This window comes from Lepidothrix coronata, unplaced genomic scaffold (genome assembly GCF_001604755.1).
Source record: "Lepidothrix coronata isolate B3197 unplaced genomic scaffold, Lepidothrix_coronata-1.0 Scaffold68, whole genome shotgun sequence".
Classification (NCBI taxonomy): Eukaryota; Metazoa; Chordata; class Aves; order Passeriformes; family Pipridae; genus Lepidothrix; species Lepidothrix coronata.
In genome coordinates this window covers 1,290,120-1,311,086 of record NW_016690248.1, presented here as the reverse complement: position 1 = coordinate 1,311,086, position 20,967 = coordinate 1,290,120, and the positions used below count along the sequence as shown (strand labels likewise).

The 20,967-nt window shown below is 43.5% G+C and overlaps 1 protein-coding gene across 3 annotated transcripts in view; it reads right to left on the bottom strand.

Moving 5' to 3' along the window:
• The window catches only part of AFF3 (AF4/FMR2 family member 3), a 329,927-nt gene extending 309,918 nt beyond the window's left edge, over positions 1–20,009 (bottom strand). For all 3 annotated transcript variants that reach the window (XR_001875384.1, XM_017818481.1, XM_017818482.1), the window contains exon 1: positions 19,895–20,009. Coding sequence is in view for 2 of the 3 variants with exons in the window: in XM_017818481.1 (XP_017673970.1) it covers positions 19,895–19,947 (53 nt within the window). In the remaining variant the exon portion in view is untranslated. The remainder of the gene's footprint in view (positions 1–19,894) is intronic.
• Positions 20,010–20,967: the final 958 nt, after the last annotated feature.

Genomic DNA, 20,967 nt, shown 5'->3' with positions numbered 1-20,967 from the left:
ATGGGCAAGATTCTCCACTGAGCTCCTGTCATCCTCATGAAATTCTTGTTTTTGCTGGAAACAAATAGCTGAGGGACATGAGGGGCAACTAACCTTCTGCAGGCAGCCATCCTCTCTTCCCCCTCTTGAGCCTGAGCAGAACAGAGATGAGGTGTGAAATCTGAAGTCCCCTTCACTCCCCCATTTTCTCTGGTTGTCAGACGAGTGATGCTTGACAGCAAACTGAAGGGTGTGGGGAGCCTTTTTTATTTTCTCATTCCCCTGAATAAACCCCTTTCTGGAACCATGCCATTCCTGCATGGTCAGGGGTAGCAGGAGAGGAGCTGAGCTCAATTGCTCTGAGGAGCTGTCAGCATCTCCCTTAAGGAGGGCAGGTTGCCAGCCTCTCAGAGTCAGTTATGAGGTGGCCAGGCCTCAAGCAACCCTCATTTCCCACTGTCACATTCCTGTACACCGTATCCTCCTTTCCCCTATGGCTGCACCTGACCAGCACAACCTAGTCCTAGACTTGGTCCTAGTTCTTCATGGTCAATGCAGCTCATGTAAAAGACAGAGAGAGGAAGTAGCATGCTGGACCAGACAGAGACTTCACTGGGACAGCCTAGAAGTGGCTGCAAAGGCACAGATGAAGCCTTAGGTGTGAAATCCTGTACTGTTTGCTTGGTGTTGTTTGGTGTGAGTGGCCCTAAGGAATGAGCATCTGCAGGAGGAACAGATAGAAATGTTCCTGCTGACAGGAACAGAACAGGATGCTTATTTGTCCCATCTTCCTTCTGGAAAGAAATTATCTGCTAATGCCAAAATCTGTGCACCATGCTTGTGCCTGCACCAGGTTGAGGAGTATCAGAGAAGCTGCCAATTATGGATATAGGCTATCTTCAAAATTTGGATAGAAGCTGTTAATTTTGACTGCTCTACCCTATAGTGGTACTTCTCACTCTTAGAATAAATGCCCAGTATTACATTAGCTGTATTTTAAATCTGTACAAGCAAATTCAGTTAAATAACTGCGCATATGTGTGTAATTTTCCACATATCAATGCCAGCACCCTGCAGACTCTACAGCAGGCTACTCAGTTTACATACTCATGTATTTTGCTTGGTCACATATAGGCAAGCCCATAGTTACTGATATTCTTTCAGAAATCTGACCTGCTGTCTATTGGGAATTATTATAGGTCTCACCAGAAAATGCTGGATAGTGGATAGTTCCTGCATGAGAGCATGAGGACACGCACGCCTTTACCCTTATGTACTGCACATGCCTGTTCTCCAGGCACATACCTGGCAGGTGCAATCCAGACCTTCATTTGTCACTCAGACACTAGTAATGGGCTCTCCAAAAATACTCTAAATAGATTAGATTAGATGAGAGTTATCTTCTGTCTTTTTAGACCATCTTGGCATTAACAAAAAAAACTGGGTATATTTTCCAGGCAAACATGCTTTCACTGAAAAACTAAAAGATAGGACAAATGTTCCTGTCTCCTCTGAAATAACATTTACCAGCCCTTGCTAGAGAGAAGCAGCTGGCTTCAGTTAATCTGGTGGGGTAACAATAAACTTAATAAATGCAACGACATTAAGATCTAAACCTTCTTCTAAAAGACTTGGGTACAGGGATGAGCTGCACAGCTGGGTGCAGAGTTAGGTACCCAGCTCCCAAAAAGAATGTCACTGTGCTGCATGGGGTACCAAAGCTTCCCATAGGGAAACTGAGGAGAAGCTGGCACCAAAACAGACAGCTTCTCGACATCCAGAGGCTACATTGGGAGCTAAACCCTACACTGGCCAAAGGAAAATGTCAGAGAGAACTTACTGTTTTTGCTGTGATTAGACTTCACTGTGAAAGCAGGACTCACAGCATGAGTGGCCTCTTGGGCTTTTAGGTCAGGCAAGAGGGGCACACCTCTCTTTGAGAAGAAAACCAAAGGACGCAGCCAAGCACACTGTTTTGCCAACATTCCAATGGTTAAAACACCAGCATAAAAAAATGGGAAGCCCAGATCCAAGTATCTCCCCAGCATGGGGTTCACATCCACAGATTCAGTCTGAAGGAACTTGCTCGACTTTAGGTCAAAGGCTACTTCTGTAGCCTCCTTCACCACCCTCCCTGAAGCTTGACCCACCCAGTATGGATCTGGGAATGAAGAGATCATGGGATCAAGACTAAAGTGGTCAAAACATTCAGCTGGAAAAGGGGAGTCCTGACTTCCCTGGGTAGTATCATCCCAAAGCTATATAATGTGTGAAATGCAAGCAGCACAGACAGTGTGTGGCCATAGCATATCTTGGACTTTTCCAGACTCTTATGTATTAGGTTAGCAAGTCTGCTAATCCCCAAATTGCTTCTGGACACATGTAGTAGCAAAGCTGGATCTAAGTCTAAATGTGCTTCTGCCAGAAAACATCATCATCTTGGGTGCCTGTTTGGGTCATGTGGGGTTTCTCGATCATGTGGTTTGCTATGTTAATTTTCCCTACATATGCACATAAACCACTATGTTGAACCTTCCGTAAAGAGGTAAAACTGAAGTAAGGATCTTCTTTGGTGGCACACCACTAGCTAAATTAATCTCCTGGCATAAACTTGCACTGCTTGGTTCAATGAACAAAATCAAAATCCAGCCTCCAAATAACAGAGGAATTTCTGGCTGATGTGTCAGTTGCTAAGCATATTAAATGACACATATAATGAAAGTGATTTTTAGTGGTTCGGAGAGATAGGCCACTAGTATGCTAGCACTGCATTCAGCTTCCAACCTAGGTATGTCTCCAGCCTGCTAACAAGCATACTTTGTGGATTTCTTGATGTACTTTGATCTTCCAGAACTGCTTGCTTTTTCTTTTTACTGAAGACCTAAGATTCTTCTGTGCTCCCTTAGTTTGTACTCCCCACAAGCAATGTCTCTTGCTTAAACTGACTGCATTTCCCAGTAATCACACACCTTAAATTACAGACTTCAGGTTAAGATGCATCGCTCTATGAAGTACTGTACAATGTGCAATCTACTGACTTTCTATCCTCCTTAGGAAACACAGTCTCACAAATAAGCCTGGCTCACCTCTCTCCTTTTGTGGCCCATGCCCACAAAAAAGGGGTGGCTTACATCCTCTGGGAAACTTTGGGCATAGGTACACAGCCCAGGCAGGCAGAGATCCCCAAGTTAACAGAAACCAGAGCAGGACTTTCACATATAGCACCATGCAGCCCTATAGGCTCTAGTTTAGAAGCAGCATAGCTGTACTCACATGACACTGAGCCCAAAATAGTTACTCTTTCCATCTGAAAAAACACAACTATGGACAAACCTGATCAACTCAGAGTGAACACTGCTGAACTGCTTACAGACCCACTAACACAATGTTCAGAGCAACTGGTGCCAAGTATCACAGACCATTACTTGAGGTAAATACAAACCCACTGATAATAATAATAATATAATTTGTTTTTATCATTACGCACTGTGTTTTTGTAATGCCTTTCAATGCATCCAGTCCATATGAACTGTATGATGTCTTGTCAGTAAAATTATGCAAATTAATTTTGACACCCTTTCTCTGCTTTGCTCTTCTGTGTCCCTGTAATGTTTTTTTTATAACAGAGATTTTCTTCAGAGAAAATAGCTCTCCAAGCTCCTGTTGCTACGTCTCTACCTGCAATGCCACTGAACATGTCATATCCAGGCTCTACTTCATCCTCTGCTTAAAAAGTCCACAGTTATTTTCAAAGATCCTCTTTTTATCATTATGAGAAGGTCAGTTTCTGTTCACTTGAGTAAAAATATAACTGATACTACTTTTTGAGTGTTAAAACTATGTATCACAGACTAAGAAAAACATGACGTGTACTCTTTTCCTATCAGGAAAAGACTGATACTACAGGTACCAAAACCTTGACCTGAACACATCCCATATTTGGTTGCATTACTTTTGCTTGATTGCTGAAACCTAAATCTTTGCTATATCATATTCATGAACGCGTCACGCCTTACTATGTCATTGTGCCAGAGACTCATTAAAGATCTACTCACAACTTCCTTCCTAATTTATATTTCTTCTATGAGTTGCTTTGATTTGAGAAATCTCTTTTGCAAAAGGAAAGATGCCCATTGTTTGGACTCTAAAAGGAAATGTAGGTGTTTAATTGGTGGATGTGGTTTTCATTATACTTTCTCTCTCCACCACAAACCCTTTTCATAAATTGTGACAAGTCTTTTGGCAGCCTGCTGTATCAGACTGTAGGTAGCTGACTTGATAAGCATGTCGCCCAGATGAAGAAAAACATGAATTCCCTCCAACTTTCTCAGAATTGCTAATTAGCTTAAAGGCAGTGTCCTTAATTGGCACAGAAAACCACTGTAAGAAAGTCCTAAGGAGACACAAGACTGTAACTCAATAGTATCTGGTATCATTTGACATGCTTTCTGGTTTATTTAAATCAAGCTAGCATCTTTACTCTGAATATAGTCCTTATTTAAACACAAGTGCAGTTGATTTACAGTCCAGTAAAGTCCCCTGCTTCATTTCTGTGGAGTCCATATCATGATGGCAAAGGCGGCTCAAGAGAAAGTAAAGAAGGAGATGTTTTCGTTTTTACAAAATCAGTCACCTACTCTTACAACTCTGAGGTTCTTTCCCCCTCAAATGAATACAGAGGTGGAGATAAAGAAGCACCACTCCGGTCTCTGTTGTGATTCTCTTCCTCCATTTCTCAATGAGGTTTGTTCCTGCTTCCACTTGGACCAAAATAAAATCAAACCCTTGTGTACATGCTTGGCGTTTCCAATAAGCAAGTGGCAAGGAAGCATTTATAATACACAAGTTGCATATGGCTACCTTGTTTTACCTTACTAACGTAAAACTTAGTTGACATTGTTTATTAAGGGTAAACCACACCTGACCAATGTGGTGGCCTTCTATGAGGGAGTTACAGCAATGGTCGACATGGAAAGACCGAGAGATGTCATCTATCTAGACTTCTGTAAAGCCTTTGACATGGTCCCACATAACATCCTTATCTCCAAATTGGAGAGACATGGATTTCATGGATGGACTATTCAGTGGATAAGGAATTGGCTGGATGTACATAGCCAGAGACTTATGGTCAACGGCTCCATGTGCAAGTGGAGGTAGGTGGAGGTGGGTGAGTGGTGTCCCTCAGGGCTCTGCCTTGGGACCCATGCTCTTCGGTATCTTCATCAAAGACACTGTCGAGTAAGATTGAGTGCGCCTTCAGCAAATTTGCACATGACACAAGCTGAGCAGTGCAGTTGACATAACAGAAAGATGGGATGCCATGAAGAGGGGCCTGGAAAAGCTTGAGAAGTGGGCCCAAGAGAACCTCATGAAGTTCAATAAGTCCAAATGCAAGGTGCTGCATCTGGGTCAGGGCAATCCCAGATATGAGTACAGACTAGGAGAAGAAGTCATTGAGAGCAGCCCTGCGGGCAAGGACTTGGGAGTTCTGGTGGATGAAAAGTCAGACATGAGTCAATAGTGTGTGCCCTCAGCCCAGAAGGCCCAAACACATCCTGCGCTGCATCAAAAGAGGAGTGGCCAGCAGGTCAAGGGAAGTGATACTCTGCCTCTACTCTGCCCTCATGAGACCCTACCTGGAGCACTGCATCCACTCTGGAGTTCTCAACACAGGAAAGATGTGGACCTCTTAGAGAGGGCCCAGAGGAAGGCCATGAAGATAATCAGAGGGATGGAGCACCTCTCCTATGAAAACAGGCTGAGAGAGCTGGGGTTGCTGGAGAAGAGAAGGCTCCAGGGAGACCTCACTGAGGCCTTCCAGTACCTTCAAGGAGCTTATAAAAAGGAGGGAGAGGGACTTTTCATATGGGCAGACAGTGACAGGACAAGGGGCAATGGTTTTAAACTGAAGGAAGGCAGGTTTGGATTAGATGCTAGGAAGAAATTCTTTAATCAAAGGGTTGTGAAGCACTGGAGCAGGATGCCCAGAGAAGCTGTGGATGCCCCATCCCTGCAAGTGTTCAAGGACACATTGGATGGGGCCCTGAGCAACCTGACCTAGTGAATAATATCCCTGCCCTGGTAGGTGTGTTGGAACTAAATGATCTTTGTGGTCAATTCCAATCCAAACCTTTCTATGATTCTATAATTCTATGATTTTTCAGCACAGGAAGATATTTGGTGCCAAGTCAGTTGGCCTAGAGGGCAGGGAGCAACCCCTGGCCCATTTTAGTACCTCTGCTGTAGCCTGGAGTTCACTATTTCTGACTATCCTCAGAGGTGGTAGAACAAAATGCAATCACACCATGGGACTACCAGGCTCCAATCTCTCCCTGCTTGAGATATTCTGACCTCCACAGCCCTCAGGAAGGTCCTCACACATTGACAGCTCTTAAGCTAAAGCTCTCCTTCAAAATCAAATGTTTTGATGGACACTGACAGGGTACTCAGTGTGCTGATGCCCTGAAGTGGTAAGAGCATTCACCTGACACACACAAAATCTTCATGTAAAGAAACTGGAGAATAGATTTGAACTTGCGAGGAAATAGAGGTATAATTTGCAAAAAATGCCTAAGTTAACAGAAAGAGCACCTTTATGGGTGTTGGGTTGTTTATACTTTCAGGGTTGTATCACTGCTTGAATGAGTATAGGCACACTAAAAAACGATGCTTAAGCTTTAGTACCCTATGTGTCCCGCTCCCCCTGGATATGCCCTAGAAATACTGATATGAAAAGAGAATGTCAGCAGTTTTGCCAGGACTCCCAGGCAAGCCAGTCACGGTGGAAGCCTGACATCCAGAAGACCTGGAAAACTGCCAGCTTGTGCACAGCATGTCCATCCTGTATGCCGGCATTCAGGTGCATCAGAATTATTATGCATGTGCAGATCACCTGATTTATTGCCAGGGTTTATTACCAGGTGCAGCAAGGCCAGCAGCCTATTCAGAAAATGCTGGATTTACTGCACATACACAGGACATCTGTGAGCACACACAATCACCTTTTCTCCTGAGACTTCCTTGGAGGAAATACGGGAACCATATTCAAACTTCTGGATTCACTTTGGTTCTGTACTTGTCTGCAGACAGAGACAGACTTCTGGGATAAAGTAAATGCAGCTACTTTAGCATACTCTTAGCATGTATTGTTAGAAAACTTGTTTATACTTTCCAATCCTCCAGAGACAACTGTGAGCGGATGAGGGCGAACTAGCAGCATTTCAACAGAGCCAGCCTGCTTCTCTACCAACCAGCAGATACATTAATGCCTAATGTTATGATGACTTCAGCTTTAATAGATGACTTTTCTGCCGCCAACCAAAGTACAGTATAAGCAACACTGTAATTTTATTAGCTGTTTTTGCATGTGAATGTGCGTTGAGCAAAGGAAAATACCTGAGTTACATATTTGTTCAAAAAATCAGAATTCCATTTTCTTTAAGACTTTCAATGAGAGGTACATTTCGAAGTAATTTCTGAAAGTGGGAATTAGGTATATTTGACTGGCATTCAGGTGTGGGCTCCAAGACTCACTCTGATCCAAAGCAGCAGAACTGGAGTAGTATTCCATAGTAGTACTGTAATAGGTATATTTAATTAGTTCCCATTGGTGCCATATGTAATCTGATGAGGTGCTGAGTGCCTTAAAGAATACCCAATAGTTATCAGCATGTGTTACTGAGACTTACCTTACCTATCTACTGAATTCTTTGGCTAAGGGCATTTTTCTGCTGCTATACATGCCTCCGTTTGCACAACTGGATTTCACAGATGAGAGCCAGCTCCAGCTGAGGTGCTGCAGCAAGCAGCATATCCCAGGCAGGGTGCTTTGACAATGAGGCCCTTTTCTTCACAGTTCTTCACTGGTTCCCACTTTCCTCAGCATGAAGGACATTTGTGGCCTATCCTCATCATTATGAAACATCAGTACCAGAAGTTATTACAAAAAGGCTGACGCCAGTCTTCTCTTGACCCATTAAGGCAATTCACTCTCCAAGTTTCCAGCTAACCCCTTCAGGGTATTCCTGTGCTGTCACTCATACTTGGGAGGAGTCCTCATAAACACGCTCAAAATCACTTCATTGATCCTTCTGAGGTTCTTAAAAAGAAAGTTCTCGACTTTCCCATCATGCTTACACTCATGCACTTGGAAGCAGTGTCAGGCTCGTGGCTTGCTGTAACCACTGTCTATTTGGATTATTAAAATACTCCAGTCTTTTTTTGCTGACCAGTTTTGCCTTTATCCATAATTCTCCTTTGCCTGTCACTGTCTGCAAAGTTTTTGGTCCCACTGTGTGTGTCCCAAGTCTCCACATCTCTTAGTACAGCAAATCTGGGTCCTTATGTAGATGCAAAGTGCAACGCACCTGAATAACAACAGCAACAGGCAGTAGGGTAAAATAACACAGCTTCCACTCTATTACGGAGTCAGTGCAGAGCACTAGCCATTCCAACCCATCAACGAAATACAGTTATGATGGGAACATGAGGAGTTTCATTATTATTTCTATTGGGGTAAAGAGTTAGGATGTTGACTCTTCTGGGAAATCTTCATTGTAATTTATTTTCAAAGCATCAATGCTCCAGAATTAACTGCAACTTTCATTAATTGACTATTTTTCTTCCTCCTTTTAACCCATATAACAATTTATTACTTTTCTTTTTTTTCAGCTATATGTTACTTTGCTCTGTGTGTGTGTGTGTCCTAGAACTCATTTTTCTAGTTACTTTGACAAACCTGACATCTTGCAGCTGTTACACATCTTGTTTCAATTACATCTCTAGATAAAAAGAATTCTTAAAGCCTGAAGGCTGCAGATGGCTTCTCGGTGAGGGGTTAACTCCAGCTTCATAATAAAGCCTTTTGGGGGTCCCTTTTCTTGGGCTGTTCTCTTCAGTCTGCTTCTCTTATGCTCTTCTAATTTTGCTATCTCACTCACTATGTCCCACATTCCTCTCTTGTCACAGGCAAGGAACTGGAGCACAAGTGTCCATCCATCCCTACCTCCTTCCCACCCAAAGGTGCCAGCAGGGATGGGGAGGGGAAGACAAAGAATCTGTCACTTAAACCTTATCTCCACATATCATGCAGGCTGCTTATGGCAGGGCACAGCTGAATGACCACAAATCAGTGGAGTGACAACTCGAACCACCACTAATCCCTAATAAATTCTGGACTGTCCCACATATTTGGGAACCTCCTGACAACTGGTGATGCTCTCAGCATCTGGCAAACCACTTGTGTCTAATTGGGTACCCTGAGATATTTACACTGTGCTTAATGGTTACAGAAGAGATTGATCACCCCATTCTTGATATCTATCCAAAAAGGGTATATAAAATCCTTTGATCTTGCTAAGACAGCAAAACATGTCGAACCATCAGTTATGTAAAGGTGGTTGTTATTAATTTGAATACTGCACAGAGAGGAAAGAACAGAAGTACCATATAATGAGATATATTAAGACTACAAAAGAATTAAGTGAAGCCGTTACGTTATGAATCATGATTTTATTGTTTAGCAGTCAGCTCTTGATGTAATTCAGATAATAATGAATGGGCTAATTCCTTCCACTTTTATTCAGGCAAAACTTCCATTGACTTCAAAGAGAAAGTTGTCCAAGTCAGGACTGGAGACTGCCGCATCTATCCCATTATTTGCAAATGCTTTTTTGAATATAAAGTGTTCCTTTATAATGGGCTATTGCCAATAACACTAACATTTACATAATGTAAAACTCTTATATAAGAATCTTTCATGTTCAAAAAAGACTTTTTATTCTTATTGCAAACTGCCACATTAAAAGTTCTTCTGCTAACCCTAGTATTTATTAAAGTAAAGGAATGTATGGACTTTCTCAGTGCACCAGTTCAACCATTTTTCCTTCTGCTCAATATTTTTATTTCATTTTACCAACACTTTTTTATCAGGCAAATGCATTATTTATTGATTATTAGCAAAGAGATGATTTATTATTGCAAATATTTCTTTATATCACAGAATAGTGCCAAAATGGGAAAGTGTGCTAAGCCTTGTTACATTTTAACAGATGCCAGGAGTATTTGAGGAAACAAATTAATAAATAGTCCTACATCACTGTTTCTCTCACTCTATAGTTCTGTTTATAAGTTAGTACCCTATAAATGTTTCAAATCGGTACTTTTAAGTAACTCCTAAAGCAATGACTCAAAACTTGAAAAATGGGCTTAAGCATAATACTTTCTATTTTGATCAGGGCAGGACTCTTCAGGTTTCTGACAAAACCACAAATTTTTTCTCTGATTATAAAGTATGCACTTCCATCTGGAACTTATTTTGATATTGTGAATCTTAATGCCTCAGAAAAGCACCCAGAACAATGGATGGGCACTATTTGATTGTTTTAAATTGAAATTAATTAATTATGTAACAGCTGCAATCATCTAAATTACTTATTTCCCCTTTCAGTGAAAATGAATTTACAGGCATTTGCAAAGCACACAAAAATAAAGAGAGAGACAAGGAAGTCTATAAGAAGGGAGGGCATGTAAAATAGTCTATGATCTGTATTTCAAGAAAGTAAATAATTAATAACTCCAAGGAAGCATATTAGGGATTGCTCATTCTATTATACAGACACACTGAGCAGCAAAATGCTTTAAATCTCAACAACAAATACAGTACAGAACTCTGTAGAGTTTACCTTTCCAGATAATCATTTTTTCAGCTGAAAACAGTGATCTTTTTCACATTACAACCAGACTGTGACTTGAAAGAAGCTTCTCAGTCATTTAGTCAAGACAGATGAGCAATGAGTGTTAGAAAAGCTACCAAGGCATCAAAAGATCTACAGTCAAGGCCATTAAAGAATAGCTAATCTGCTCTAGTTCTAATTCTCTCCTAATGGGTTTCCTTAAATGTGCTTTACATCAGCTGTAATTAGTTCAAGATACTGCTACTTATACCCTTCTAAGAACAACAATAAAAAAAAGTGTTGCATTTATACCACTTGGTACGTAATCATGCTCGTGCAGCCACGCACCCAAGTTGGTAAGTTCTTATACAGTGCAAAGCCTTGAAGAGTGTCATAAGGAGGTAGTTTGCTTGGACCTACAAAAGCCAGTGCAACTCTAGCAGCAAAAGCATTTAGCTGTGCTTTCCTTTGTTGGGGTTATCTCAATGCCATTTCACCTCAGATGTTGCAAAGTCATCTGTACTAAATAGCCAGGGATACATTAAGCCACATAATCATGGCTAGGCTTCACGAACAAAGATTTGGGAAGAGCTCTACCCACATGTGCTACAAGCACCCTGGTGGCTTAAAAGGCCAATACGAGATAGACAAGTCCAGTTGCAATTAAGCCACACATATTGGTAACATGTACATTTTTCCTATCAATGCTATGGGTTTGGAATAGATTTTCACAGCCAGTGGCAGTGACCAAAAAACAAGCAAACAAACCCCAAACCCTTGCCCCTTTTATGTTAGAGCATGAGTGGGTTTTGAAGGGATTCACTCCTTCTTAGAAAAAGGAAACATAAGAATTTGTGAGAAGGTTCTAGGAAGACATATTAGCACCTTCCAGTACCTAAAAGGGGGCAACAAGCAAGTTGGAGAGGGACTTCTTACAAGGGCATGGAGTGACAGGACAAGGGGTAGTGGCTTTAAACTGGAAGAGGGTGGGTTTAGATTAGGTATTAGGAAGAAATTCTTTACTGTGAGAGTGGTGAGGCACTGGAACAGGTTGCCCAGAGAAGCTGTGGATGCCCCTTCCCTGCAAGGCCTGTTGGATGAGACTTTGAGCAGCCTGGTCTAGTGGAAGGTGTCCCTGCCCATGGCAGAGGGATTAGAACTAGATGATCTTTAAGGTCCCTTCCAACCCAAACCATTCTATGATTCTACAATACAGGATGAAAGGGGCAAAACTCCACAAGCTAGCTGCAAACTCGCTGGCAAAACCAGACATAGAAGGCAAAGAGGTTATACTATTTCAGATCAGTTGGGATCGTGGTGGTTTTCTTGCAGGGAGCCTGCATAAATGGACTAGCACACAAGCACCTTTTGTATTAAGAAATTCCTGACAGTCTTCAGGCCTAACTGCAAACAAAGAACATTGTGATACTGATTTACTCTTTAAACTGGTTACATTTTGTTAACCCAAGGTCATCATCCTGAGAAAATGTTACCCTCTCCTTACCAAACACAGATGAAGAAATGCACGCATAGCTTTTATTGTTACTTTGTCCTTTAAAACAGTTGATGACATGACAGGTCCCCTGCCTGCCTGTCAGAAACAAAAAACGTAAAACAGTGTCTTCTTTTGGATTCATATCAATATAATTATCTTCTCCAGAGTATCTCTGTCAACAAACTGTTCATTTTTGCTGGACTGAGGTTCAACCACCTACTGCACTTGCTGTTTTAAGACAAAGGAGCACAAAAACATTAAAATTACATCATTCCCTCCTAAAATCGACATACCTGAAAGACAAACCCTCCTGGTCAATCACAAACAGTCAATGATAGAAAGAATCAATTTTGTCTTGGTGCATCACTAGGAGGCAGACACCATTTAGCATCATCAGAAAAAAAAGCTAACCGTCCCCCAAAGGAGGTTTAAGGACATCTGCCAGCACCTGTACATCAGAACAGGTTCCCCAAAACCTTCACAGTGACCAAAACAAAGAAGGCAAGGACAGAAACAGGCAGGTAGGTAGTTGGAGAGACCAGTGCTGGGATGACTTTTGAATCTGAACCATGCAAATGCATACTTCACCAATGTTTTTTCCTCCTGATCCATCTCACTGTCATATTTGCATTTTTCTTACCACCATAGGTCATCGTAATACCTGTCACCTAGACTGCACCATCATGGCAATGCATGAGCTAGGGAGGACATGAGTTTCTTCTTAACAGATTTCAACGTGCAACAAGAAATGATCACACCTCAAAGCAATCAAAACATACTCAGCATAAGAAGATGCCACCTTTATCCTCTATTTGCCCACTCCTGCCATGTAGTCAAACCAGGCTAAGCCACAAACCACTCTTTCTTTGGTCTAAAACATGTGAAAACAACCACACAGAAAGACAGGGTTACATTAAGAAGTTGTGCAGCTTTGTCAGATATAACTTCTTACTTTTAGTTTTAAGTACTTACAGTTGTGGATCATCTTTATTGAGAAACAAAACACAGTAACAAAAAGCTTCTTAGCAAAGATTTCTAGTCCCTTCTGCATAATTTTAAGTGTTTCCTGACTGCTGAGACCACCACTGCTGCATTGGAACTAATTTATTTTTTCAAAAATACACAAAGGATCTCCAAGGATAAGTTTAAATTGCATTCCTACTGTCATATTTCCCAAGGTACATCCATATCCAAGTCCTTGGTACATGCATGCAGGTTTAAATCTTCCTAAGAGGATAGAACACAGTCATCTTAAGTCACTAACACTACTTTTTGCTTGCTTAAGGTACTAGGAAAGTTGAGATATCAAGCTGTAAGAGAGGAACACAGGTTATGCATCTTTATTTTTGAAATTATACAGAAGATGTTTAGCACAGAATATTAATAATTGTCATCACGTTCATTTAACTGTCACTACAGTTCATTCGCTCTTTAAGTATAGATCTGTAGTTACCCACAAATTATTCAGAAACTATATAGATTATTACCTGAGTATTCAACTACAAATGTCTATTTTTGCTCTCCTGGGGCCTTAGGCAGCACCAGCAAGTACAACCAGTGTCTTAATACTGATTTTAAGAGATAGAAGACTAGTGAGTAGCCCTGCTGGTAATGATGTGAACACAGTGGATTTGGCTGGCATGGGGACCAGCGGGCTCCCTGGGAGCAGTCAGCAAGCAAATCCAGCTTTGCAGCAGCAGCACTGAAACAGTAATTCCCACTCCCCAGCAGGGCAGGGTTTACGAAGAGCTAGGTCTGTTCAAAATCAAAAAAGCTTTCCCTTTTCCTGTTTTCAGTTTTTCCACAAAGAACTTGGGGGTTTTCCCTGGAATTAGCCTTAATGCTAACCACCCCATGAGTTTCCTAGAAAATATCCTTTTGAAACCTCTTTTCGTGACAAGGCCACTTCACAGTTACAACCTGATCAGTCTGTCAGATGTGACATCATCTCACAGAGAATTTAACCTCCCTGATTTCCAGCTGTATGTGGTATCAGTTTTTCTTCATTTCTATAGATTTTATTACTCCTATTGTTAGAAATGTTATGACCAGACTGTAAAGTATCTCTCTTTTTATCTATGCTTTGTTGTTTCCTAGTCATAAATATGATGCAAATGGATTAATCTGTTATATAAGGTTAAAAACCTTGCAATTAAACAGTTGCTGTCTTCAATGAGAGTGTTGTGGAGTTGAGTATGATGTCATTGCTAATATATAGATGACAAGATGTTCCCACAGCTAGTATTTTTTGGCTTAAAACTTCCACTAGTTTTAAGAAACCTGGTATTTTCCTCAAAATATTCACATAAAATGGGAAATGCTGTATGCATCTCATGCCCTCTTCTGAATCCTTCTCCAATAACCCAGTAAGGTTTTTGCCTCAACTTCTGATGAATGCATCCCCAGAGGAGCACAAATCTACAGGTCTGAGTGTCAAAATCAAAGCCCAAAGGACCGTTCATCTCTAACATCACACAATTGGGCACGGGTGCTCAAACAGTCCTCAGGGAAAGAGATGAAAACACATCCACTGTCCTACTAGCATATCAGAATTTTACTTATTACACAAAAACAAAGCAGAAGTGTAGAAAACTAATTATTCTTTAAAAAAAAAGGTAACTGAGTACTGTGAATCGGGGATGATGGGCCAGATTCTCATCTGATATAAAGTGACAAAGCCTCTGGATTCAGTAGAGACTTAAAGCAAGAGAGGAGGACATGGTACATTACACACAGCAAATGGGCATTCACACGTCACAGCAGATGTGTTTTTAAAATATTATTATTCAGCTGATGTTTATAAAGTATTATGACCATGAAAAGCTTGCTCCTCTTATTATTTATAATGTTTTAGCACATACAATATGTTCAATGCTGTAAGAAAAAGAAACTTAAACAATAAAAGCAGTTCCTGACCCAAAAGGCTTCCAACCTAAAAAACAGGCATCAGGAAGAGAGAACATGCTGTGAAAGCAGGAGAAGGGAACAATCTATAGTTATAATTTGTGTTATTGTTTGCTCACAACTTATAATCATCACAGAAAGAACAAATTTTTAGATAGGATCTCAATGAAGGGAAGGTAGTAACTGTGAGGTGAGACTGGGAGGAAGGCAAAAAGGGAAACACCACAGAGAGAAATAAGAAGGGGACAAAGATTATTTCAAGCATTATTGTTTGAAAGAGTCCAAGAGCTAAAGAGAAAGAAATAAGGGGCAAAGTCCAAGACACAGGCTGAAGTAGATGTGTAAAGGAGATGGGAGATAAAATAAAACACTAACTTAATGCTTTTTTTTTGTGAGAGGGAGGTCTTATTGCTGAGTATTGTCTGTAAAAACGTTAAGCTGGTCCAGCCTGTCCCACACCGAGAGAATGGCAGGAGTGACTGTTTTCCCCCAAAGTAACAGTAAGGAGCTATCTGAAAATAAACATCTTGATCTTCTACTTTGACTGAAGAAGCATATGTGGAAGTAGCTTTCTAAAACTGTCTCTAGTAAACACTGTGCAACATACGGAAAAAAAATCTTGCCTTACACAAAGTGTAGTGACTAAAAGCTAGACAACCTGGGATCAAGAAGTTACAAAAGGTTCATTTATAAGACTGCTGGATGTCTGACCAGTTTTTGTTAATAGCAACTTCCAAACAAAACTCTCATTGACTTCAAATGGAGCAGGAACAGACCCAAAGATAGCAAATGAACTAATAATTCAATATGTGGTCTGTAAAACACACTGGGCCATCTTATACTGTGGCATTTGATATTGATCTCAGCTTGGAAGCTATACAGCTATACATTTTTTACATGACTATCCAACCCCGACAAAACTGATGCTAACTCAAAACTCACAGAAGTATCAGATAAGTACCAAATAAACCAATTACATACTTGGCTTCTTTTACTTAAACAAACACGGTTTCATTTGTGGCTAACAAATATCTTACATTCAAGATTATTTTCTTGTTTGGTACAACACAGTAAGTGCTTTAATATATCTGCTAATTGCTTTTAATGAATGGGGAACAACTCCGCCTACATGTGTTATCTCATCAGCATGCGAGGAGAGCCTTTACTAACTGGTCTTCACCGGGGCTATCGCTGTGCCTGAGCACAGAGTTAAGGAACTGGCTGAATTTTGGTCTAGATTTGTTACATAAGGCAAATAACACAAATGCCTGTAATGCAGAACTAGTCCTGGCACTCATGTATAGTATGTCTTCTGCTGCAAAAGAGGCATATAAAACACGTCTGAGATTTTCCATCTCTTTTTGTCCAGTGTATACAAACGCAAAGCTGTAAGGCACTGGAGAATCCACATCCTTGAGTCTGGACAAGTAAAACTACCCATGCAGCGCACAAACAAATACATGGAGAAAGAAAAACAGGAGATGGGGCTGTGGTTTGAAGTCATTAGTGTCCTGTGTTCAGGATAACTGTGTTAGTCAGGAGTAATAACACCTTGAATTAAGTTGGGCTGATCACCCCAAAGTGTTCCAGAAAAAGCTTACCAATGGGCACAATTTTTGTTTATGCCACAGATTGGCATGTTTTCTTAAAATTTCTATTTGAGTTTGTGCTCAGCTTTCACTATTCGAATTATGGTTGTTTTCTGGGAAGCAGAAGTGTTATTGGCATCAACACAACCTTGAAAAACTACTGTTTAGTAAAAAACAGATTACAATATTCTCTCATTGCAGTTTACTAGTTAAATGCTGTTTTATAGCCATTACATTTTCTACGCTATAGCAAAATAAAAGACATAGCATGTATTAATTAGAGAAAAAATTCATTAATAGTATAATAGTAACAATCAATGAGAATTGATTAGCATGCTGCTGTTCATTTGGAAACCCCTTCTGATTTTCCAAGAATATCTCAAATCAAAGAAAGCACTTTGGAACAGCACATTAATATTTAATTACCATACTTTTAAGCAAAATGTTCACCAAATACTGCAAAAAGTGGATTTTCAGTCATAAATTAAGTGTGCAAATTGCCATTATGGCTACATTCAAAAGAAAAGAGGACAACATTCATTCTTGCTGCAGAGAAAATTAAGTCTCTAAGAGTTGCTCTTTGCCATGAAGTACTTTCTATCTATGTAGTATATTTTATTTCCCTTATTGGCAACAACTGCACAACTTTGAAGGCATCCTCACAAGCCTTCAGAGCTTAACATTATCATAACAGCATTGTTTTCCTTAGTGTAGTACCGAATTCAAACCAGGTTTCTGGAGAATGTCCATAACCTGCCCAGTGGTGAGCGGGCAGGACAGCAGGAGGGCAGCGTGCAACAGGCACCTCACCTGCAATGGGAGACTGACTGAGGGCCCCGAGGCACTGATGGCCTTCACAACAGACTTTGGAAGGCCTCACTAAGCAAAAGTAAGTTTTTATTTATTACTGCTTGTACAACTTTTCAAAACTGACTATTTTGAACCATTTGCCAAAACAGCTGCTTCACAATGAACTTCCAGCCCATGATCTCAAATACTCCAAGCTAAAGCCACTCAGCGCAACCTAGTGCCCCAAAAGGACTCAGACACAAAACAGCAAATACCTGCAAACACCCTGCTCCCCCCTCACTAGGCACTGTTCTGGGCAATTGTGGGGTTCAACCCCTACAAAAGGGTGAAAGTTTAGCAATGAACGTAGGCCTGCCACTACATAATGGCTTTTCACGTACTTTTTGAAGCCCTTTTGATGAACTCAACTTCTAAACTGCAACAACTATAGAAGGAAAAACAATAAGAGCTACGAAACCACAAGATCACCTGCAAGTCAAATACAGGTATTTTTAAGCAGATAATTTAGCTTGAAAACAGTTCATGCCTTTTGGACCTGTACAGGAGCTTCATGGCAACCAAAGTCATTTGAATGTGGCTCCACAACAGTCAAAAAGCATGCTAAAAATGTTATGAGAAGGAGCATTCGCCAGCCTAAAGCCCTAATGTCCCAGAGTTACATCATTAGTTTTTCAAATTCATTATTAACTCAAATAGCCAGCTTGTGGAATCGCCTAATGGACAGCCCACTTTTTCTGGAAAAAGGAAATTTCCCCAAAGTTTGTCTTCATTCAAGAAGAAAAGGAAAAGCATTCAAATGTGTAAAAGTATTATTTCTCCCGTTCTCGTTTAGTAGAAAAAAAGTGTAATTTAATCGTAAACCCATGCATACAGACTGTAAACTTAAAATCAGGCCAGAGATAAATGTTATCGTTTGGATATAAACTGCATGTTAGTATTTATAATTGAAACGAGGATATAATCTTGTGTCATAGGCAGAAATACTGTAACTAAAAACTTGTATGGGGTAGTAACTAATTTTGTATTATATGTACTCTTTAAAGTTCCCACAGCAATACAAAAGTTGTATTAGGCTCGATATTATCAATGTATGCATTTATAAGCACCCATATTATGGAGCGCAAGCTGTTCTCGTCATCCTGAGGTCCTTTTGTAAGAAGCGGCTCAACTAACGGGACACGCTGGTCCGGCTTATTTCGCTACACCTGCCACCGGGGACGTAAGCCGGCGCTGTAGAACGCGCACCCTACTGACAGAAGCTATAGATCATGTATCAAGGTTTAAAATAAAACGCACACCAGTAACATGTCAGGCAAAAGTAACCTCATCACCCCGCACTCCCGACCCGGCCGGCCGAGCGCGCACTGCGGGCGCTGCCCCGGCGGAGCGCACCCCGCCCCGCCGCGCCAGGCACACACCGCCTGCCCACGGCGCGGGGGGAGCGGCGGGGCCCCGCTGCATCCCACCTGCGTCCCACCGGGGGCTTCGCCGGCATCGCGTATCACCGCGGGCTCCCATCGCGGCATCGCCCCGGGGGTCCCGGCGCGGCCCGGGGGCTCTTCCCCGCACACCGGGTGGCTCCGGCGGTGAGCGGAGCGCGTCCGCCCCACCCCGCGGACCCCACACGGACCCGACGGGAGCCCGCCGCCCTAGGGCCAAGCCGGCGGCGTGGAGCGGCGGCCGCCCGGGGGCAGCGTGCTTCCCGCAGCAAACTCCAGGACTTGGCAGAGGCAGCAGCTTGGGGAGGTGGTGCGGGGGGGAGGGCAGCGCTTCCCACCTCCAGCCGCTAATGACATTTCTAGAAATTGTTTCCCCTCCTCCCTGGCAGCCCCGCACCCGCCGCTGGGACGGGGGTGAGCAGGGGGAGGTCAAGGGCATGCAATGGGGGGGCGCAATAAAGACAGTCCGGGAGGGAGTTGCAGGGAGTAGGGGGCGAGGAGGGGATGGTTTTAAAGGGGTGTGCAGGAAGAATGGGTGATGAGCTACGGGAGCGCAAACCGGGGTACCAGAGGCGGGTGAGCACAAGGTACTATTGGGGGGGGGGGGGGGCGGCAGAGGGGCGAGCGCAGGAGTCCTCCGCCCTCAGCCAAACACCGCACTCACCTCCTGGATCCACTCTGGCAGCCAGGGGATCGGGGTACCCTTCCCTCTGCTCCTGCCGGGCCAGCAATGCTGGGAGAGCAAGTGGCAGGAGAGACACCTCCCGGGGTACTGCACCCTCTGCTAATGCACCCGCTGCCCCAGTTATTGCACCCTCGAGCCAGTGTACTCCCCTTATCACACACCCACTATTACTGCACCCCACATTTTTTCCACCTCTCTAGGAAAGTGGACACCCATTCCAAATTATTGCACATCCCCCAGTTATCACAACCCTTTAGTAACCGCACATCTCCCGCAGCCCCTCTGTCCCCGCGCCTGCGGGGAGCAGGGGCACCACTCACCATAGAGAGTCCAGGTCCCACTCCTGAAGGAGAGCTAAGTCGAAGCTGTCCATGGTGAGCGATGTTAGCGCCGGCGCGCTGCAACCACACGGCGTCCGGGGCGCATCGTAACTGCACCGCGGGCAGGGCGAGGGCACGGAGCACCCCCGGCGCTGCCGGCGGCCCCTCTCCGCACACGCGCGGGCAGGGACGGACCCCCACGGCCACCTTCCTCCCGCTTCCCCCTAAAAGGAAAGCAAACACGCTCCCCCCAAAAGCGAGCACACGGTGCCACTGCTCTTGTGCGAGCGGCGCGGCTGGGCTCGACTCGGCTGGGCTCGGCTCGGCCGCCGCCGCCGCGCTGCGCTCCCGCCCCGCTCCCCCGCGCCTCCTCCCTCCCACCCGCGCGCCGGGAGCGCGGCCGAGGCAGCGCCCGCCCCGCGCACGCTGCGCCCGCGCAGCACCCGCGCAGCGCCCGCTCGGCGCGGGGGGGCGAGGGGGGGGCGGCACAGCCCGCCGGGCACCGGGAGTTTGCGAGAACTTGCACCCCCAGTGTAGGGTTTGGCCCGCCGGAGTTGGGTTTGGGGTAGGGGTTTTCCCCGTCTTCCTCGTCCTCCTTCTAGCCGGTTGCCCTCGGGTGGGCCACAGCACCCCGACTGACGAGCACCTCATGCGTGGTGTGCACCAGGACGTTCAGCAGAGAAACACTAGGAAGAAACTGTGATATTTATTGTGGGATGGGACCGTGGCCCCCCTGCTCTGGAACCGGCCACCCACGGTGCTTTCCCCCCCCCCCCCCAGCACTCTCCACAGTTGAGGTGGCTCAAGGCCTTTATACAACGATTCCTCATTAGATGTGTAATAAACTGCATCTGTGCAAGTCTCCATCTCCACGCAGGTCCACCTAGAGCTGCGTAGCTCATTAAAGGTCCCTGGATTGCATGAAACCTTTAAAAATGAGTGATCTCTAGTTAAAAATACAAGTACCAATCATCAGCGTTTGCCACCCAAAGCGAGTCAGACGCCTCACGCTGTCCATCCAGCCTGCGTGAGGCACTGGCTGTGATATCTGGCTGGCCAAGGGAGGCAGGCGC